This window comes from Hemicordylus capensis, chromosome 5 (assembly GCF_027244095.1).
Source record: "Hemicordylus capensis ecotype Gifberg chromosome 5, rHemCap1.1.pri, whole genome shotgun sequence".
NCBI lineage: Eukaryota > Metazoa > Chordata > Lepidosauria > Squamata > Cordylidae > Hemicordylus > Hemicordylus capensis.
Window position 1 is genome coordinate 136,731,360 of NC_069661.1, and position 22,783 is coordinate 136,754,142.

The 22,783-nt window shown below is 41.1% G+C and overlaps 1 protein-coding gene across 12 annotated transcripts in view; it reads right to left on the reverse strand.

Moving 5' to 3' along the window:
- PCLO (piccolo presynaptic cytomatrix protein) overlaps positions 1–22,783 on the reverse strand; it is a 381,716-nt gene that overhangs the window by 32,305 nt on the left and 326,628 nt on the right. For 11 of the 12 annotated variants that reach the window (XM_053252849.1, XM_053252847.1, XM_053252845.1 and 8 more), the window contains 7 exons: positions 14,727–14,852; positions 11,724–11,832; positions 7,864–7,931; positions 7,257–7,468; positions 5,448–5,501; positions 3,915–4,045; positions 3,384–3,410 (listed from right to left, as the gene is read on the reverse strand). In XM_053252849.1, the coding sequence (XP_053108824.1) occupies positions 3,384–3,410; positions 3,915–4,045; positions 5,448–5,501; positions 7,257–7,468; positions 7,864–7,931; positions 11,724–11,832; positions 14,727–14,852 (727 nt within the window). Of the gene's footprint in view, positions 1–3,383; positions 3,411–3,914; positions 4,046–5,447; positions 5,502–7,256; positions 7,469–7,863; positions 7,932–11,723; positions 11,833–14,726; positions 14,853–22,783 lie in introns of those variants that run through there. The other variant, XM_053252850.1, reaches the window with a different exon arrangement.

The window sequence follows — 22,783 nt, forward strand, 5'->3', positions numbered from 1 at the left end:
TTTGGATTTACCAGGGGAGTTATTAAGGCAGAGGTTGATTGGTGGGCACTGGTCTTAGCCAGTCTTTTTTACATATATAGATCAGGCTGGGCAAATCCTGGAAGCATGGAATACGGCTGTTATTCAAAAGTGGTCAGCGCTTTAATCCTGTGAATTATCATCCAAGAAGTTTAAGTATAATAAGTAAAATGTACGCAAGTCATCTATGTCAAAAGCTTATTGAGTGCGTGGAGCAGAATAGTGTTTTTAGAGAGATACAGGCCCTGCTTGCGACCTGGTCGTTCAACACTGGACCAGGCCTTGGTTTTGCGTCACCTCACGTAAAAATATGCCAGTAATAATGTCTCCTTATATGCGGCATTTTTCGACTTCCAAACTGCCTTTGATTCAATTCATAGATCTCGCTTAAGGAGTAAATTGGTCAAAACTTCAATAGACCGTCGCCTACTCTCACTCATTTACATGCTGTATGAAAATGATTTAGTGAGAGTTGTGCGATACCATTGGCAATTTATCTGACCCAGTTTCCATGCAGCGGGGGATTAAACAATGTTGCATTTTAGCCCCCTTTCTTTTCAACTTTTATATTAATTCCCCTCCTGGACAGCCCTGATGTTCATCAACCAAAGCTAGTGGGTAGACCTATTTCTGTATTGCTCTATGCCAATGCTGTCATTTTATTATCCACAACACTCATTGGCATGCGAAGAGCTGTGAGAATACCCACGCAATTTTGTGAGAATGAATCTCTTATCACTACTACTCTCATGTTATTTGGTAAAAGACTGAAAAGTAATTAATGGCATCAGGGTTCAACAGATTAAAACTTATAAATATTTAGGCAATGTTTTTCACTCTGAAGGGTCATGGAAACTGCAATAAGAGTATGTGGCACAAAGTGCCCAAAGGAGTGCAACTGTGGTTAAAAATGTCTTGAGGTTACCTCAAGGTGCTCCAGGCCAGAATATTAGCCCAAATGTTATACTGGTTTCAGATCTTCTCTACTTTTCTATATTGGAAGCAGTTCAGGCGGGTTTCCTTTGGGCTATTTTTCATCTTCCTAAATGTTTTGAATGCCGCCTTACACCTTGAGTCTGGATTAGAGCTGAAGCCCAGGCGTGGTTATATCTGATTAATTTTTGGCTTAAACTCCACGCCCGTCCCTTGGGGCCTTGTGCCATTAGTGTTGGAAGATGAATTCCAGTCATCCTTGCAAAATAACTCACCGGTCATTCTTGGTAAGTGTGGGTTCTCATGGCAATATCTGTCATCTTTAACAAAGAGAACTTTGGTTACTGCAAACACTTTACTCAGTTTTTCGAACTATCAACAGCCAGCAGGATACTTGATATGCCTGACCACTTTAAATCATAGAAGAACTTTCTCACAGGCATGCTTTAACACGTTACCTTCTGTCGTGTAAAGGTTTAGCAAGGTTAAGGTTTAAGGGAATTCCCTTAAGGAATTGGTTATACCCTTGTGGCGCTGGAGTTCTTGAGTCGATAGTGCATTTTACACTATAATAGTCCTTTTATAGGACTATTCATGGGTTATTCTGATGATTATTATAGTTCTTATTTTTTAATGGATCTATACACAGAGGTTACAGAGAGGATTGCATGATTTTGTGCTGCGGCATGTAAAATGAGACAAGAGAAACATAGCTGTGTATGAGCTTGCCATCTTTGTAACTCAGTTTTATCTAATTTATTCCTTTGATGTATATTTTCACTATATTGTATTGAATTGTTTTTATTCCCTTTTTCCTTTAAATAAATTTGATTTGAAATTTGAGTTTCACTGCCCAAACTTCAGGTGTGAAGGCAGCATAGTGCTGTCTCAATTTTGCTACTGCCGTAACCTGGGTTTTGTGCTGTGCCTGCTTCCAAAACCATCTCCGTACACCTCCTTCCATTGCCCATCAACAGGGATGATGCTGCATTGCCACATCCCAATCTTCAATGCATGTAAAGGGGTAACCCACATGGGGGCAGGGTTTCCCATAGCATCTTATGCCCCCCTTTCTCAATCCTCACAAATAAAGGGATGGGATGACAAGACGGACACAGCAGGGAAAGTCTCCACAAAGCAAGTGCTTCAGAAGTATTTGCACACCCACATGGAGTCCCAGTGACACCAGGAACCAGGCAGCTCGTTTATTCCACAACAAAAATCACACATGCCATGGGAGCTATACCCAAAGTTTGGTTGGGAAAATGGCCTTTAGAATTCTTGAGTGGTGCAGCTTTGTTTTTTGTACAATTGTGTCAAGAAAGGAAGATCCCAGTCACTTCCCCTTGGGTGGAAGCATGTAGTCTCTGGCCTAACTAATGAGAAGAAGCTAGACTTCCTTTGCACAGAAGAGATACTTCCTGTGCAATGATGGTGGATAATGCTCCAGAGAGGACGCTCTCATCAGAGTGAAAGGCCATGAAGAAACACATGTAGGCCAGAGGGCTGTTGCCTCCTACTCCAGTTGTTAGATTCCCACAAGCCCTGGGGAAGTCAAAGAACCCACTCTGGCCATCTGGTCAACCCATAGCACTTATGCATGCTTTTCTTTGCCCACCACCGCCACCCAGTTTATTGGAAAGTAATGTGTTCTTTTGTATCAGTGTAGTAGCAAAGAAATCTGTATTGTATTCAATAGGAGTTTTTCATTTCCTTAGTCTTCAGGAAACACAACATACCATACTCAACATTTCTAGAATTAAGAATATTCCTCTCTTTGTAGATGTTTATGTCATTTCTATTAGAAGTTTTGCTAGCTACAGATCCAGTAATACTAATTGCAATGAGTGCCAATTAAAAAGATCAGCATGAAGTAGGCAATATTCATATTGGTGAATTTTAGGTGAAATTCAGCCAAAGGAAAAGTTCAAAGCGAAACTGTGTCTTCTGGCACAACATCTGATACATTTCGAGGTTCTGAATTGCTATAGATGATCATTGAATTTTGCCTACTGACATTTGCCTACTGACATTTGAAGAAAATCCAACATTATTTAGCTAATAAAAATATTGCTGGATTTTGCCCATCTCTAGAATTGGTGCAATAACAAATAATTTATTCAGCAATATTTCCCTGTAAAATATCAACAAAATTAATTTGGAACAATCTCAGAGTGTGTTACTTCTGTTATTTTTAAAAAAGGATCACTATTAGCAAACCTTCAAAGAATTAACCTCCTGGTCTCCTCTCTAGTCTAAGCAGCTACTGCAACAGTGCTATCTGTGCTAGATTCCTTCGTTGCAATAGACAATGGGCAACAAAGCTATCCTTGCGAAGCAGGTAGATTTGTCTAGGAAATTCTATAGTTGCATGTATAGATAAAATTCCATGGACAGAAGCATCAGATAATCAACTGAAAGGTGCACTGTACCTTGCATTCTGGACAACCATGACTTGGCTGCAGATCCAGTGGAGAAGCAATATATTGAAAAGTGATGGGAAAAATACAGGAAATAGAAGAGCAGAGGAAAAAGAGGTGAAAAACACTTTATAGCATCCATAAAGTTCTTTTTTGTTTTTAATTTTGCTTTCAGTCCTCTAGCTCATTACAAGACATTAAACCAGGAGCTAGGTGTGAAGAAAAACTTTTAGCAAATATTCTGTTGGATACCTGTATTCAAATGGTTTGAAACATCAATTAATTCAAATGGTTTAAAACATTAATTTGAAACATTACTCTTAAAAAAACCAAAAAGCAAATTTCAAATTATGTTTTAAACTGCATCTTGATAAGCTATTACTTGCTTCCCAGTACCATTGTAGGGCATAATATCAGTTCATGCACGTGTCAGTGGTGCCCTACGGGACACCAGGAGATAAGCCAGTAAACTAGTGATGTGCAAAGGTTTCCTGTAGTTTTATTTTGGGGAAATGATGATTTAATAGTGGAAATTTCCCTTACCCTCTTCCTGGTAGAAGATAGACTTTCACAAAAGGGTCAGAATAGCCATTGTTGTCACGGGGAGCAACGTTTCTTGCTTGAAGAACATGAATGATCAGGTTACCAAGGTGCTTGTCATAGCTGATTTGAAGCTAAGAATAAAATTAATTGATGTTCATCATTCCCCCCATTTCACCAGATAATGTTCTTTTTAAAAATTCAAATACATTTTACCAGCTAAAACTAAAATTCAGTGATGCACTACTGTATTAAATGGCTTTTACATGAATTGCATTTCAAGCAATTGAGTTTTGAATATATGATCTTTCTCTAAAGACAGAGAAGATGTGCATGTATGTAAGTTTATTTAAAGAAAATACACCCACTTTAAAAAGGTACTATTAGTAGGAGAGACCAACTGTTCCTATTCAACCCCAGCAAAGCACCTACACATGGTTAATGCTGATACCTTGTGAGATTTGAGCTCTTTTGGGACAGGGAAACTGCATCTACTGTATCTACATTCTCATAATCACTATTTTTAAATAGTAGTTTAAAGATACCAAGTTTCATAGCAAAGCTGCCATTTAAATCTTAATGGGTTAGGGTTTATGTGCATTAATATACTGTCCTTTACTGGCACCCCATTAAATGGTGCCTGATGCACCATTTACTGAACAGTAGAGTAGAATGCTTTACATTCACACCTACTTGCTACCTTCAGTTACCAAATGTTAAAACAACTAGCTCCTTCTTAACTTAATAGAACATGATTGTACTTAAGAGAGTACAAATACTTCTTAGTGCATAATTGATGGCCACTACTGTATCTGCATATCTGAGTAAAAATGGCAGGCAGCTAGTGGTGGGGCCTAAAGTGCTATTTCAGATGTACCCAAGGGCTTGTGCATGAGCAGTAGGATTTGATATCCCGCCCTTCTGGAGAACCTGATATCACAAATTCTCAAGTCTACTCAACTTCAAAAGTAGTGGCATGATGACCTGGTTTTTAAAAAGCATAAGTGCAAAGCCTTCTTAGGCTCATAGAACTCTGTATTTACACAAATCAGAGACAACTGTGAATTTAAGATGACACCCCCCCTTTAAAAGTAGATACACTAATACTCAAAAGGAACAGGACTCTGATTTTAAGACAACCTCCTGATTTCTAATATCAGGAGGGAAATATCAGGGGAACATTGGGGGAAAACTTGGAAAGAAAGATTAGGTGAAGAAATTGCACAATTCTTTGGATCCCAGACACTAAAAACAACTGAATTATTTCCCTTGCAAACACCTGTAGCAATAGAATAATCCACTTTGATTTACAACATGTCATGCTGGCTCTTATCTTCAGTGGACTTTTTGACAACCTAAGTTTTCCTATTGACATTTTGACTAAATTTACTAAAGGGAGTCATATTAAAATTTAGCAATCCTTTAGAGTATTAATATTGTCAGTTGACTAAATTAATATATCAGATTAATATATCAGAGTGTTCATAAACATTCATATTTCTATAAAAACAAATGTCATTAGTAAGACACTGCTACCTGAATTTCTCCTGTAATTGGATGGGCACTGGACTTTGCGATATCAGTGGGCTGCTATTTAAACAACAAACATAATATTGATTATTGCATTTCACTTTTATCATTTTGATTTCTAGGATTGTCATTCCTACCATTCTTCTGCATGCACACTGATTCATTGATGGTAATGGCACAAACAGAGCTTGTTTGTGAACCAGGTCAATGGTTCAAATGAAACTTTGCAAAAACTGAACCTCATACAAAACTCAACATTCAAGATCTGTGGGCTTCTTGGCATTTCATTGACTGACTTTGGTATGTGTTCAAATACTAAATGCAAATATCACTGAATACTTGCACGGTATCTTTTCAGCTCCAGACTACTGTGGATACCATTTCTTTCTATAGACTAAAGGTGCGCACAGACCGTGGTCAAGATGTGGCCCCTTTAAAAGCACAGCTGCAGGTCCTTACCAGCATGATCACCACCCCAGGTAGCTTCCTGCTGCCATTTTGCTCACCCAACAGCCCTTGTGTGGCGGTATTGTGGCTCTGTCACTCATCTAGCTTCAGCACGCGCAGGCTGTGGGAAGGAGTTTATGTGTGTTGCAGCAGCAGGAAGCTACCTGGGTTGGCAATCACTCTGGTAAGGACGTGCTTTCCGAACTGTTTCGTTGGACTGCAGACTGAATTTAGACCATAGCCCAAACCACAGAACATGCACACCCCTACCATAGACCTCATCACCCGGAAACCTTATTCTAAGCCAAAGCTATATTTAATGATTTCATAGAGAACAATCCATAAGTAAATATACATTTTGCATGGTGAAGGAGGAACAGAAAAAAACATTTGTGAAGCTGGCACAGAAAAGCAGGAGCAAAAAGAAGAACTTTGTGAAGCAGTAGCAGAAAAACATGGTTTTTTCCTAGCAGCTGGAAGAGAAGATAACTACTTTGTTGTTATAAAGCTGCAACCCACCCCCAAAACACAAGCACCAATGAAATAACTCCAAAGGTAGTTTAATATTTTCTGCTTTCATTTAAAGTGCAAATTATTTTTATGCAAGTAGCAAAGAGCAACTAATTGCTCTCGAAGGACATGTATAATTAGATACTAATATAATGTGGGTTGCAACATGATCATTCATCAGCTGATAAAGGAATGAACAGGCTAGCATGGGATGAGGCTGTTTCTTTGCTCCAAATGGTTGGCTCCCTTCTATATTGTGTAATTTGCTTCCTTTTGTTCAGTTCTTTCTATAGAAATTGTAGCATTGTCAAATTAATCTTATGGGACTCATCAGTGATGGCTGTCATTACTAAGATAGAAACCTCTAATGCTCTGCTTATTTTTATGCTGCACAGCTATGGTAATGGGACCATGTAAAGCAAGAGGAGATCTGAATTAAATTATGCCAGTGATTTCTACAGCAGCTGTAGGAATGTTTCAAATGTATGTAAACCCTTTGAATCCCAATTAAGATGCTATTTATTCATTTGAATACAAACAACTGATCATATTTAAATAAAATCTGTAAGTTTTGAGACATGCCCTGTTGTGATGTTGAAAAGCTCCAAACAGGCCCCATTGCTCACATAACCAAGAACAAGGAAAGCCAATTAAGCCAAAGGCTTCCAAGCCTTCATATAATATATGAGAAAAAATATTGTAATGAAACATATAGAAACTCTACCCATGTGATCTCAGGCTTCAAAAGTTAGCAAGCAGCAAAGGAGGGCAGCAACTCCCATGCCATCAATGATAAAATCATTTTTTTATTACAATGTGCAGACTGTGCATATTGTAATTCATAAATAAAAGCAATACCTTGCTGCTGTGCCGTTTCTTGCTGATTGAAGGAGAACCAGGCTGGCCAGGACTGGGAACGGAACTGGAGGTAGCTGACGTAGTGCCAGAATGAGTGTGGGAGCCCTTTTCCATTGCTGATGAGGTAATCAAAGGGGCTTGTTGCAGAGAAACCTTTTGTAGCTCTGCAGCCAACTGCTTAGGATCAACTCCTGGGGATTTGGTTTTATCCACTGCAGGTAGAAGGAGATTTTCCATTCATTTCTGCAGTTCTTACAACAGCACAGGACCAAAAATGTCAATTTTTACTAATAAGATGATAAATTATTATAAACTCCAACAAAGTGTTTAATAAACCAAAAATAATAACAATCACTTTAATTGTTAGCCCAACCAAAGTTATGAAACCATTACTTTCAACTTTAATCATTTAATCATGGCAATAGACATGTTGTGTATGGTGGAGGAAAAGATGGAGCTGGCCAAATCCCTTCTCTATATTCGTAGCTTTTTGAAAAAAGTCTTTAGCCATGTATCTAGCCAACAGATATCCCCTTTGCTCTAAATACCAAGATATTAATTATTCATCTGAGCCAAAAATAATTGAAAGCAAACTGTTTTCACTTACCAGCCTTTCGTGGGTCAAGCAATTCCAAATGCTGATGATTCTCGGCATCTGACAGAATGTTGAGATCCCTAAAGGAAACAATGGCAAGCCTGAGACAAAAGGAACTCTTTTTGTACACCCACATTGTTTTCTTAGGGTAACTAAATGAGACATGGATTATGGCAAAACAGCTCCCAAGCATGATCATACACATTTGTGATGCTACTGAAATTGAAAAGCTAAGAAAAATGGTACTTTTATGGTGAAATCTTTAATGGAATAAAGTAGGTTTACCTTGTAATTCACACATTTTTATATTGTTTAGATGAGTTACAGTTTCCATGTATTGTCATTTTTAGAGCACTCACAAATTGCTTTACATCCAGTTCATCTTTCATCTTCACAACATCCTCTACATTATATTTCCCATCTTGCAGATCACTGAGCCGTAGAAGCTTCCTAAAAGCTGCTCAAGAAATATATGGGGTGCACTGAAATTTAAACTCAATGAGTTCTATGTTCTAACAAAAGACCACACTATTCTTTTAAATGAAACATTTAAAAAGATTGTTCTTTGACATTTAATCACCCTTCCAAACGCATCTGAATTGAGCTTTTCCAGCCACAAAGTTAATGACCCCACAAAGATTGATATTAAGGAGAATACAAAGGTAGCAGTCCAGATATTAGAATCTAAGGGAGTCTGGCCATCAACCAGAAGGATGTGAATGTCAGTTGATCAGGGTAACCACCTGCCTGTCTGCTCATCTCTTGCCAAGTTCCAGCTGGCTGTCTTTCAGCCTCCCAGATTTTTGAATTGTACCAACTGTCCCTTGTCCTGGGAGCTGCTTATGGGAGGAGTGGCTTTTGGTGCTGGCAGGTTTAAAAACAAGGAGGCTTGAAAGGTGTAGCCATTGGTCTGCCTGCAGGTGGCTGCTCCTTTGGGGCCAGGCCTTTGAGGGTGGGACTGAAGGCTGGGGAGCTGGTTTGTGCCAGGCCTTTTGCAGATATGTGTGGGGGCTCTTGAGAGGGATGGTGCTGAGGGGAGGCGGTGTCTGGCAGTTATGGGGCAGCTATTAATGTAGTGGTGGGGAACAGAAGTATTGGCGTTTGCAGAGCAGCTGGCTGTTACAGGGGAAGAGAACTTCCAACTGCCAAAGCACTTCCAACTGCTTTGTCAGTTCTCAGGGAATGCAAGGTCCATTCAGAATTAGCTTGAAATTGTCCATGATTTGATTGTGGATGAGAGAGCTGACCTGGCATATGTAACAGACCTGGTTGTGGGAGGCGCGTGTGGGATCAGCTTCTTCTTCCAGGTTACTCTGTCATGGAGCAGGCCAGGGGAAGGGGGCAAAGGGTCTGTGTGGAGTGGCTGTGGGTGGAGGGTCTGTGTAGAAGGGGGTGGAGGGTCTGTGTGGAGTGGCTGTGGTCCATAAGAATATCATCTCCCTTACCATGGCCCCTGTGCATATTTTTGAGGTTGGGAATAGATTGGGGATTCTGTTGGTGTACTACCCTACTGCCCAACTGACTCCCTAATTGAGCTGACGGAGCTGTTCATGGAGTTGGTGTTAGAGTCTCCTAGACTTTTGGTGCAGGGGTGGGAGGCTTAAATATGCACTCTGGAACTGGCTTGTGTGCTGTGGTTCAGGAGTTCATAGCGAGCATGACAACAATGGGCCTAGCCCAATTAGCTTCTGAACCAACTCATGTTGCTGGCCACACAATCAATTTGGTCTTTTGTTCGGAACAGGAGAGTGTTCCATGAGTGGGGTTTCCCCTTTGTCATTGACAGAGCACAATCTGGTTAAGGTTGGTTTCCCAGCCACAAGACACCCCTGCAGGGGTTGTTGACCTTTTAGGATGGTCTGTACAAAAAGGCTGCTGGACCCAGTAGCATTTCAAAAGTCCTGGGAGTATTTTGATGTTGGTGTGGCTGGTTATCGCAGTGATAGTGTGCAGTGAAAAAGATTTTGGTCTACCTGCATTGCGACTGCATGTGCACAGCAGAGCTATCCAGGAGTTTAATCTCTGCTCCTACTACAAATCAGTTCCTGCTGTGATGCTTTTAATGGGTTCTCTGCAAACAAGATCTCCTGTATACTTGGACTCCAATATTTCTGCAAGGTTTAAGGAGGAGGTTTCCAGCAATCCTCCTTGCAATATTAGGATGGATCATTTTCAGTTGCTGACTCCTGAGGAAATGCTGCTTGGGGTGGTGCGGCCTACCATGTGTTCTCTGGATCCTTGGCTTCTTCTATCTTGCTGAGGCCTCTCTTAAAACACCAGACAAGGGTGCCTCCCTGTCTGAAGGAGGCAATGGTTAGACCGCTCCTTAAGAAGCCTTCCCTGGACCCCTTAGTGATGGATAGTTACAGGCCAATCTCTAATTTCCTTTGGTTGGGCAAGGTGATTACCAACCAGCTCCAGTCAGTTTTGGAGGAAACTTATTATCTAGACACATTTCAAACTGGGGTTAGAGCTGGCTATGGGGTTGATGACCTTTACCAGGGAACCGACAGGGGGAGTGTGACCCTACTGGCACTTCTGGCTTTCTTGGTGGCCTTTGATACCATCAGCCATGGTATCCTTCTGGATCACCTGGGTGAGTTTGGAATAGGGGGCACTGTTTTGCAGTGATTCTGCTCTTGGGTAGATTCCAGATGGTGGCGCTTGGTGACAGTTGCTCCTCAAAACAGGAGCTGTTATATGGGCTCCATTCTATCACAAATGCTTTTCAATATCTACATGAAACTGGGCTGGATGAAGGCGAACAAATTGACGCTGAATCCAAGCAAGATGGAGGTGTTCATTGTGAGAGAGTTAGATCTTCCTGTGCTGGATGGGGTTACACTCCCCCAGAAGGTGCAGGTGTGCAGCTTGGGAGTACTTCTGGACCCAGGCCTTACCCTATCTCAGATAGAGGCCATGGCCTCCACCTAAGGCCTCCATGTGCCACGTGCTCCACCTCCATATTCTGTCTATTAGCTATGGCTGATTCACTATTCCTGATTCAACAGCCCATTCCTTGAAAAGGATGACTTAAAAATAGTGGTGCATCAGCTGGTAACTTAACTTCCAGGCTTGACTATTGCAATGCACTCTACATGGGCCTGCCTTTGAAGTTTGGAAACTTCAGTTCGTTCAAAATGTGGCAACCAGATTGGTCTCTGGAGCAACCCGGAGAGACCATATTATTCCTGTCTTGAAACAGCTGCACTGGCTGCTATGTTTCTGGGCAAAAGACAAAGTTCTGGTTATAAACTTTAAAGCCCTGAACGGCTTATCTTAAAGTTATCCTAAAGAGCACCTTCTTCTGCATGATCCCCACCGCAACCATCTGAGACAATCTGAGGAGGTTGGTGTCAAGTTACACCTGGTTCACCCAGTGGTGACTCAGAAGCTCCTGGGCTATGGAATGCACTCCCAGCAGAAATCCGTAATTTGAGGTAATTACTGTCTTTCAGGAGAGCCCTTAAAACCTATCTGTTTGCCCTTGTTTTACAGGGTTTCTAACTGGATAACTCTTTTTATAGTTTTGATTTTAAATGTTAACTGGTTTTAATTGTTTTTATTCTGTTGTAAACTACCCTGAGCCATTTTGGAAGGGCAGTATATAAATCAAATGAATAGATAAATAGATAATATAGATTAGATAAATAGATTAGATCATATAAATAAATAGCTACTTCCCATTCTATCACTTAATTGTAAGGAAAAAAGAACCACTCCTCTAATATCCAACACACGCCTTTCTGTGTTTACATTAAAACGTTGTATAAAGTTATTCAACTTAGCAAAGTTTCCACCTTAACACTTGTGAATTAAAAAGCCATGAAAAGCCAAAAATAATGGAAACAGAAAGATGGGGAAAAACTCACAGTCTTACACATATTTCTGCTTCCCCACTTTGTTGGCTGACGATACTCTGGACTTCTTCATATGTTTTGGCAGTCAAAGGAATGCCATTCCATTCCATCACTTGCATCCCTGGGGTGGCAGAATAGAACATAGTAAAACATGGCTGCTAAGAAGAAGAAGAAGAAGAAGAAGAAGAAGAAGAAATGATATGAAAGACAAGAAGAAAATGATATGAAAAACAAGAAGCTGAAGAATGAAAACACCAAACAGTATCTGATACAAAAATACCACCTAGATTCAAGGAAAATTAGAGGTGTCCTGGATATAATAAAACAGCAAATAACAGCAGTGTCAAAGAAGATTGGCAGATACGAATCCAGAATTACACAACACAGGCAGAATCTCCAATTCCAGTCGAATCAGAGACGTTTCTACCAAAGCATAGAAGGAGTAACTACAAAAAACCTAGAAACACCAAATAAAGAAGAAACAGTGCAATTCTGGGGGGAAATTATGGGACAATCCAATAGATTATAATAGAAAAGCAGGCTGGTTGAAAGAGGTCGAAAAATGTAACCAACAAGCAAGATGATAACACCAGAATTAATAAGTGAAAGAGCAAAGAAAATTAAAAATTGGACTGCACCAGGCGACGATAAACTGCATGGCTTTTGGCTTAAACACCTAACAAGCCTTCATAAACAACTATCAAAACAGTTCAATCACATTTTACAAGGAGGTCCAGCACAGCCTCATATTTTGGGTTTGGGTTTTTGTAAAGATTACAAGATAATGAATGTGACACATTTTGAACATCTGAAGCACTGAAGTACATGATTAGCATGCCTAACATATCCCGAAAGAGATTGAAATTAACAGATTACCTGCCAGCCAGCCAAATGCCCCAAGCATACCCCGATCAGTTTACTAAAGCATATCCAGGTATCTAAGTGACCCATGTACAAACAAACTATTTACCAAACACACAGGCTATTCACACGAACAGCCCTTCTGGGCTGCACTAATTATTCTTCTCTCTGGGAATTGCTTTCAATCACCACCAATTCATTTCCCTCACCTGTTAATTTTTTTTAAAAAAAAGTATCTCTTCCTGCATAAGGGAGGATGTCTCTGCTAAGTCAATCATCTTAAAATTTCACATTACATTTAATATCAAACTGTGTAAAGAACATGGGGCTTTGGCATTTGACATGCATGTATTTCAGTAATATGAAAATGCAAAGCAATTGCTGATTTACAAAAAACAGAACAAAACAACCTGATGGTTTTTTTGATGCCGTTTGCTTTTCCTGACTTTCATATTATGACAGTTTATTATATCCAGATTCTCTTTGCCCATGTTGTGTGTCATGAAAACCAAAAGGCTGCACAATTGACTAGATTAACTAAACGTACCAGGTTGGCCTCTTCATCCTTAAATCATGGGTGATTTCTGATTTATTCTGGGCCAACCTGGCATTACAAAGGAGTGGGTGATTGGCACTGCTCCCCAAATTCAAAGAGCTAGTGGGATAGCTGGAACAGCTAGTAGGTTTCTGATTTCCCTTCCCCTGTAATGGCCTGTTGACTTGCCAATGTTATTCTATTCCACACCACCCCTGGAATAACCACCCCATAATCAATGGATAATCCCCCTGTATCGTCATCTCCAGACCAACCTAGACACATTGTAAAACAATCTCACTCAAAATATAAAACAGCAGAAGCTAAAATAGAACATACACTACACAATAGACCGCACAGACATGTACAGGTGAAACTTGGAAAATTAGAATATTGTGCAAAAGTCCATTAATTTCAGCAATGCAAATTAAAAGGTGAAACTGATATATGAGACAGACGCATTACATGCAAAGCGAGATAAGTCAAGCCTTAATTTGTTATAATTGTGATGATCATGGCGTACAGCTCATGAAAACCCCAAATCCACAATCTCAGAAAATTAGAATATTACATGGAACCAAGAAGACAAGGATGGAAGAATAGAACAATATCGGACCTCTGAAAAGTATAAGCATGCATATGTATTCAGTACTTGGTTTGGGCCCCTTTTGCAGCAATTACTGCCTCAATGCGGCGTGGCATGGATGCTATCAGCCTGTGGCACTGATGAGGTATTATGGAAGACCAGGATGCTTCATTAGCGGCCTTCAGCAATTCTGCATTGTTTGGTCTCATGTCTCTCATCCTTCTCTTGGCAATGCCCCATAGATTCTCTATGGGGTCAGGTCAGGTGAGTTTGCTGGCCAATCAAGCACAGTACACTGCATACTTTTCAGAGGTCCGATATTGTTCTATTCTTCCATCCTTGTCTTCTTGGTTCCATGTAATATTCTAATTTTCTGGGATTGTGGATTTGGGGTTTTCATGAGCTGTACGCCATGATCATCACAATTATAACAAATTAAGGCTTGACTTATCTCGCTTTGCATGTAATGCGTCTGTCTCATATATCAGTTTCACCTTTTAATTTGCATTACTGAAATTAATGGACTTTTGCACGATATTCTAATTTTCCGAGTTTCACCTGTAAGTTCCTGAGCCAGGAGGACTGACCCTCACTCTTGTTGGTCCCTAAGGTAGCTCCCCAAAGGGGTGGCCCCCTTTGGTGTTGCCCCTTCAGTGTGACCCCCACCAGCACAGGCAGCATTCCTATATAGGCCTAGAGATGGTTAGTCTGGGCAGTTGGTATACAGGAATTGCTGACCTCAGTCCTACCCAAACTCATCACAAAGCAGCAGACACAGATCATCCCTGAGACAGGCAGTAAATGAATATATTTCACATCACTGATTTACTGTTTCACTCTGACAAAGTTTATGAACTAGTTTGCCGTCACCTATTTCCAAATCTCCCAAAGGGGTCCAGTTTGGAAAAACTTCTCCAACCAGCCCAACCATAATGTCCTTAAAACATGTTATTTGGAGAACTATTATCCAAAAATGACCGAGGAGTAAATTAACTCTGTGCAATCTATAGAAAAATGCTAAAGATGGACTTACCTTCCATAATTTTCCCTGTTTGCTCAGCACTTCCACCAGGTAGGATCTTAGCAATATAAGCACCGATCTCTCCATTAGTTCCAGAAATTTCTTTCCCACCTACAACTCGGATTCCAAGTCCATTGCCTAAAAAAATAAAATAAAGATGTATAAACAAAGAAAAGCCATTCGTTTATTTATTGCACTATTTAACTTATTTTTTTTACCCAAAGTACCTAAATCAGTGTACAACATAAAACACATAACATAAAGTGTAAACAGTACAATGAAATAAGCAATAGGAACATCAGCACTTTCTTTTTGTGGAAAGATTAACATTAAAAAAACAACACACCACTAAGTGTTGGAAGAAAACCCACATAATTTAGCTTCCAGTTTACAACAGTACATACAGACAGACTGGGTGCCTTTACCTATGCATGGGCCTTATTCCATGCATGTGCCACCATGCTCTCCCCCCGCCCTTTCAACCTCTTTTGTGTTAGGAATCCTCTTTGGTTGTAAAGGAGAATCTTAACCAGACACCTGAACTGGTCCAAACGGGTCAATCTGGTTCAACTTGGTTCCACTACATGAAGTGAACCACCAACTGGTTTGAATGAATTGGTTCGCAGACTGGCAGTTCAGTTTGAATTCAAACCTAACTGCCCAGAACAGTTCTGTGCACACCCCTACAAGACACTTTCTGGGGGGGCGGGCACGGGCATGGGCACAGACATCATGAACAAAATAACAAGAAAAAGAAATTTCATACTCTTAAACTTTTCAAAAACATTATAAATCAAATCCAGAAAATGGGAACAAGGTTTTTTGTTACAGATATTTTAATTTATTAAAGGTTCCTATACAGACATGAATTATTCAGTAGATAAACCATGCACATAAAGTGAGACTTTCGAAATTGAAGCATAATCCTGCACTTTCTGGAACCATTCACTTAAAAAGGGCATTTCCAAAACACGCCAATTAGTTGCATATATAATCCTGGCCGCTGTAATCATATACAAAAACAACTCATTTAATTTAGCAGGGATGTAAGATTTCATCATAAAAATTGAGCTTTATCACAGGTCCACTACATATGATAAAAGAAGCCTAAATGTGAATTACATTTCCAGCATTTCTTAGAGAAGGAGCCATCTATTTTGTTAATAGTCAAAGGAGTTATATACCGCCTCAAAAACATTGTATATAACACATTGCACAGAGTAAATTTAATTTTCTTTCACCATTGGTATTCCCAGCCAGAAATATCAATCCATCTGCACCCATTTAATCATACATTCTTTAATATGCTCATTCTTTGTCTCATACTTCAGCAATAAATGGGTCCAACCAGTAGCAAGTGAAGAGAAAGCAGCAAGTGAAGGGAAAGTGAAGTGAAGCAGCAAGGGAAAGTGCCAGCAGAAGCCAGCACTGTCCAAGTCCATGTCTGAAAGGAAAGAACTATGGTTTGCGCTCATGGATTATGGGGAAGTTCTGAACAGGTGGAATGGTGTAGAAACAGAGGGATTGAGACACAGGATGCATGATCTGGCAAATCTCCCAGTCAAGTGCCAGGTTCACTTTCCTCCAGAGATGTATCGAGAGAGGTTTTGCAAGCAGCTAGGGAAGTTTCAGGAGCAGCAGGAAATGGAACTCTGTCTGGGACCTGGAGCGAGGCTTGGACTGATGCTCAGCCAGGAGGCTTGTGTCAGCTACAGCCACCCACCCAGCAGCCTGTTCCAAGCTTTGGACAGCTTGATACTGCCACTGACTGTTGCCGGAACCCCAGAATGGTGGTTACAATATATGTCCTTATGTCCTATATGTCCTTATATAAAAGTGTGGGAATGGAAAATTTTAGTGACTGATAGGCAAGAAGTTCATTCACACAACCAATGCTCAAAAGGGCTGGGGAGGGAGGCACAATTCAATTGCTCTTGATATTGCCGGACTTTGCACATGGCTGGCACACAGTGGCTCCGAGAGCAGAGAGGAAAGCACTCACGCCTCCCACATCCTCCACAAGCTGATCCCCAAGGGAAAAAAGGGTACTTTGTTTATATTAGGAATGGCTTAGTGCAGAGTTCAAAAAATTGGCACAGGTTATTGGGAGTCTATGTGTTGATACTGAAGTGGATCAATCAATCCATTGATTTCATAATGTTTCCTTTTTTTCTTTTTTTAAATTCAAAATTCTATAAGTGGCTTGTTTCATGGCAAAACACTATGGGAAGTGAAAACACCAGACCATCATTCCATCCCCCCATGTGAAAGAAGCTGCATTTTGTCTTCATAAAAAAGTACAATGTGCCCCCCACCTTTTGCCCAACCCTTTACATTTCCAGAACGGCTGAGCTTAACTGTGCACACACGTAGTCCAAGATGGCAGGATTCTGTGTATTTTTCTTTCAAGGTCAACCGTGTGATTTCCCCATATTGCAGTATAGCTGCCAGAAAATTATCTCTATCCATAGAGTACCACATCTAGTGAAAGTGGAACTGTTACATCTGAATAAACACTTTTTTAAAAAACAAATGCAATGTGCTCAATTTGATTTGTGATCCAAAAGGTCTGCATGAGACCTGTGAAGCAAGGGCATGGGTCTCAATTAGCTTATGAATTGGCAAGAAGCTATGTGAATCCATTGGGGCTTGTATAGTCAGTGTTTTTTGTTTTGTTTGGCAAATGCACTCTGGCACAGATCTAGGGTTCATGGTGAATGATCAAGAAGATGTATGGATCCTTTTGGATTTGTGTAGTCCTTGTCTTACCCCCCACCCCCCGCACAGCCCAGACCTGTGGGTTTCTGGTGAAATGTATATATGTGTAGATAGATAGATAGATAGATAGATAGATAGATAGATAGATAGATAGATAGATAGATAAAGAAAGGATGCTTATTTCACAGATGGGGGGAGGGTAAACTTGGGTCCAGGGTCCAAAAGTACCTAGCTGCACCTCTGGATGCTTCTAATGCTGCAATTATTCATAAGCTGTTTTGATGGAGAACCAACACAAATTTATCATGCATCACTTGGTGAAGTAGACTAGTATTTCCATAGAACAACCATCCATCTAGCCAGGCTTTGTGTGTCTGGAACTAGCTAAATCTAGATATTCTGGAGTATACAATATCACAGGACTCCAATATCAAGCACTTCATGTGCTGACTTCTGTTCAGCTGGTGAGCACACAGGACAGGACCATCTCTTTAGCTACACCTGGCTTTTGAAAGAACTGGACCACTAGTAACTGGACCAAGCAGCAGATTGGTGGTGATAGTGAATTAGCTTCTGCCACTGGACTGCTCCTTTTTAAGTTGGTGGAAGTGACAGCTGCCACCAGTATTGAGTAAGCATGGGAGTGACTGGCACAGGACTCTATCCTGAGCCAGGGTCTCCACCAAGGCAGGGATCTAAGAGCACACCTTGGACAACTTTAAGGGCCAGAGCCTGGCCCAGCCACCAAATGGCCACTACCAAGCAGAGCAACAAGAGCTGGGCAAAGCAACAGAGAAGAATGTTGCTCCAGTGACTTCTTGCTGCAGATCATCAGGCTGCTGCCCAAGCAGGGTGAATTGTTTCATTGTTTCCCATTTTCCCTGGAAAGGTTCTGTTTCTGAAATCAGCCCTGCCTGATTTCTTAAGCATTTTTCTCAGTTTAATTAAGCAAGTTTAAGCAAGATTCCTGACTTTGGTGGTTTTTTGGACTATTGCTAAAACTGGTAGGTTTTCAGGAGACTCCTCCAAGTTGGAGGACAAAGGAAGGTCTTTGTGTCATGAATGCTGGCTTAGGTTCTCCTGGGTGTTACAATGGTCACCTGGGGCTTAGAGCTTAGTTCCCACACTGTCTCATACTCATACACTTCCCACACATACTCTCAGTCAGTCAGTCAGTCAGTCCTTTATTACGGTCATGGACCAGTGCATAGCTAAAACATACATACTTACATGCTTACATATAAGAAAAGAGACTCAGCATAATAAAATGGATTATAACACAATAGTACCAAGTTAAAATTAGAACAGTTATGGTGAACTCCAAATAGGTCTGACTGAAAACCTTATTAAACAGGGCACCCTCCATTGCAATCATGAAACAAGAATCACAGGGGAAGAAAAGAAAAGAACAGAACATTATTAAAAACCTGAGCGGATGGTGCAAATGATATGACAATACCTTGCCATTTTGATTATTAGGTTGTCATCAGAACTGGACAATAAGTACTTCAAAAAGAAGTCATCCAACTGCCCGGGAAAATGTTGCAACAAAGGGGACACTAATCTTAAGCGGGTGTCCCTATAAAAGTTACAATAAAGTATGGCATGCGCAATTGTCTCCACTTGACCAGACCCGCAAGGGCAAAGTCGAGCAGAAAAAGGGGTACCTTTAAATCTTCCCTCCATGACAGCAGATGGAAGCGCATTAAGACGGGCGAGCGTCAGAGCACGTCTAAATTTGGGGGTGGTAACTAGACTTAGATAGCTAGCTGGTTTAGTGTTGAAGATTTGATCCCCTAGAAAGATATTCTTAGGCAGAGAAGCGACTTCTTCCTGCAGTTCCATGTCCATGATACGTTGTTTAATCTCAATCCTGGCACGATCGTATCCCAATTTTATAATCTCATCCTGAGAGAAACCATAATGAGCCAATTTGTCAGCAATTTGGGTCTGCCACTTAAATCGGAAACAATCAGTCTTAATAACGGGGGCCAGTCCTACGCAAGAGAAGACAAATTTTAACCAAAATAATATGATAGTCCTCCAATAGCAAGTTTCCAATCTAATCATACCCACCTCTCGTCTAAGCGCAGCATTGGGCACGCATTGGGGGACTAACAATATAGATCTCAGAAATTTAGACTGCAGGGTTTCTAAAGCCATAAAGTTGCTGACAGGTCCTATTTGGGCTCCGTACAGCACTTGGGAGTGGACTTTAGATACAAACAGTTTAACTGCAGCGGGGATGTAAGAAGCCCCCCTCGAGAAATGAAAAGAGGTAATAAGGTTCGTGGTTGACTGTGCCGTCAGCAATGTGGATTTGAGGTGGGCATTGCGTGAACCTGATGACTGAAAAACCACTCCTAGATATTTGAAGGAGTTGACCTGTGCAATCCTGTGGCCATTGATGGACCAACAATATTGCCTAGGACGTTTGGCAAAGACTAGAACTTTGGTTTTTCCATAGTTAATCTCAATGGACTCTTGGGAGCAAAATTTTGAGAGGAGACCCAAAGCACGTCTCAGACCAATTGGGGTTTGGGACATGATTGCCATATCATCTGCATATAAAAGTATAGATACATGTTTATTTGCTATTTTGGGAGGATGCGTGGAAGGTATAGATACAAAAGAGACCACCGAATTAATATATAGATTAAATAATAAGGGAGCTAAAATGCAGCCCTGCCTCACGCCCCTGTATGTGGGTATCGCATTCGAAAGGGACCCCAGTGCATTACATCGAACTTTCAGAAAAGCACCTTCATACAAGGAGGAAATCAATAATAGCAACCTTCTGTCGATTGTGAGGTCCCACAATTTGCGCCAGAGCCTTTCACGGGATATGAGATCAAATGCGGATTTAAGGTCAATAAAAGCGACGTGAAGTCCGGAAGCTGGCTTACTAGAATATTTTTCAGATAAGAATTGCAAAATAAGGGCATGCTCCAAAGTGGACCGGCCCGGCCGAAAGCCAGCCTGCTCCGGAGCCAAAACGTTATTTGACTCAATCCAATCCTCCAGTTTACAAAATAGGTGTTTAGCATAGATCTTACTAATCACGTTCAGAAGGCTAATTGGGCGGTAATTTTTGGGGTCATCCCTGTTGCCCTTTTTATAAATGGGTATAATAATAGCTACCCCCCAATCACAGGGAACGTTAGCCGTGGAGTCGATGTAAGAGAAAAGAGAAGCAAGTAGGGGTACCCACCAGTCAAGATTGGACCGAAGCGCCTCAATAGTAATAAAATCACTTCCTGGGGCCTTGCCTCTAGGGAAAGATTTGATAAGGCTTTCAACTTCGGAACACGATACAGGGTCCCAACTGGGGATCGTGGTGTTATTTAATTCATTGATAATATTATCATCCATCCCGCTAACCCTTTGATAAAGGGTTCGAAAGTGCTCTTCCCAAGCAGCAGCTGAGATACAATAAGAAGGGGAAGAAAAAGCTTTGCCCATTATGGGTGAGATCAGCCTCCAAAAGATAGCTTGATTCTTTGATCTAGCCGCCTCAATTAATTTGGCCCAATTTTCTCTAGCAGCTTTAAATTTCTTATCTCTAATTAGCTGTTTGTATTTTGATTTTTTCTTTGAGACCACCTGCTTGGAGATTAGCGAGGGATCAGCCACATGGCTTTTAAAGGCCCTTACCAAATCTTTTTTTGCATGCAGGCAGTCAAGGTCGAACCACGGTTTAGATGAAGCCTTCAGATTATTTGTAAAATGAGAACGAGACTTAACTAACACAGGGAGTAGAAGGGCCAAAATATCATGGTAATAGGCAAAAATGGAATCCCTCTCCTGCATAGTGTGTGGGGCTAATATCGCCTCCCGTAAGCCACTAGCTTTGTCTGAATTCAATATTGCAGAGAAGCGAAAAGCACATTCTTCTGTCCATTTGGCTCTGAGGGGCCCTTGCTCCTGTTCTAAGTGGGACAACTGTCCATCCACCAAATGGGTTGAGTCAGTCGACCATAAGCATAGCTCAAGGGGGGAGTGATCACTTTCCGGGCGAGGAACCACCCGAAAAGAGCTGACTTGCGAAGCTAAATTACGTGAAATTGCCATGTAATCAATCAAAGAGGGGTTGGAACCAGACCAATGGGAAAATTCCGTGGGAAAATCTGTTATAACGGAACCATTGAGGAGATGGAGATCCTCCCTATGGCATAAGGATAAGAGACGGAAACCACGGGTATTATACCTAAGGTCCTTGGAGTATCTTGTAAGCAAGGGCGATGGTATAGGGATATCGAGAGGATGGTAATGGAATTTATTGCAAAGAGTGTCGTTATCAGAGCCCAAGCGAGCATTAAAATCACCAGCCATTATCACAGCGGCCCCCGAATAGGCTGCTCGAGTAGAGGCTATAAAGGCCTCTAATTTATGCCATACCTTGTCTATATTTGTACAGGAACCAGCTGGTGGTACATAAACAGAAATCACTATTATATTAAGCGTTTTCAGGGTAATAAGAACAGCAAGTGCTAACAAGTCCAATTGCCCAATTAGGGACATTTTACCCCTAAACATGGTGGAAATAAGAATGGCCAAACCCCCCTTTGGCCTACCCCTTTTTGTACCTGATACAGCATCTAAAGAGTGTACCAAATAGCCAGACAAAGAGATGTTACCAATAACCCATGTTTCCTGTAGCAAAAGGATGTCAAAGTTGCTAATAAAGGAGCGGAAATCTAAATCAGAGATCTTGTGTTTCCAACTGGCCACATTCCAGGAAAGCACCCTGAGTTGCGCCGTGAACCCCGCAAGTCAATTTTGTTCAGGGTGGAGACACTCTTTGTCCAGAGCAGCAACACTCTCCTGCACAGGAGGGGATCTTCGTAAAAATTCGCAGTTAGTAGGCGAAGACGTGTCCAACAGAACATGTGGTGTTAATGCAGTTTCCTGTGTAGTGTCAGCTGGTGGATCACAGAAAGGATTGAGGTCCCCCCGAGCGGCCCAAGCATCTAAGGTCCCCATGGGATTGTTTATGGAGGGCATATGATTAGGGTCCAGGGTGGACAGTAAAGCATCAAAGTGCGGATCAGTAAATATGCCTGTCCATCTATTTTTTTCCAACAGAACATTCTCTTGAATGGCTATATCAACCAGCTTCAGTAGCTCTGTACTATATTTAGAGGCATGAGAAGGTTGAGAAGGTTGTGTGATGCTGAGTGATTGCGGCTCAGAATGAATGGAGAGGTCATTAGTTGTCCGAGTTGAAGCAGGGATTGAAGCCAAGGCATTTTTCCCTATGTTGTTTCCCGGCAGAGCCAAATTATCCACAGTCTCAGGCAATAGTAAAGGACTCTCACGTAATTCAGGAGAGATCATATCAATGAGATCAG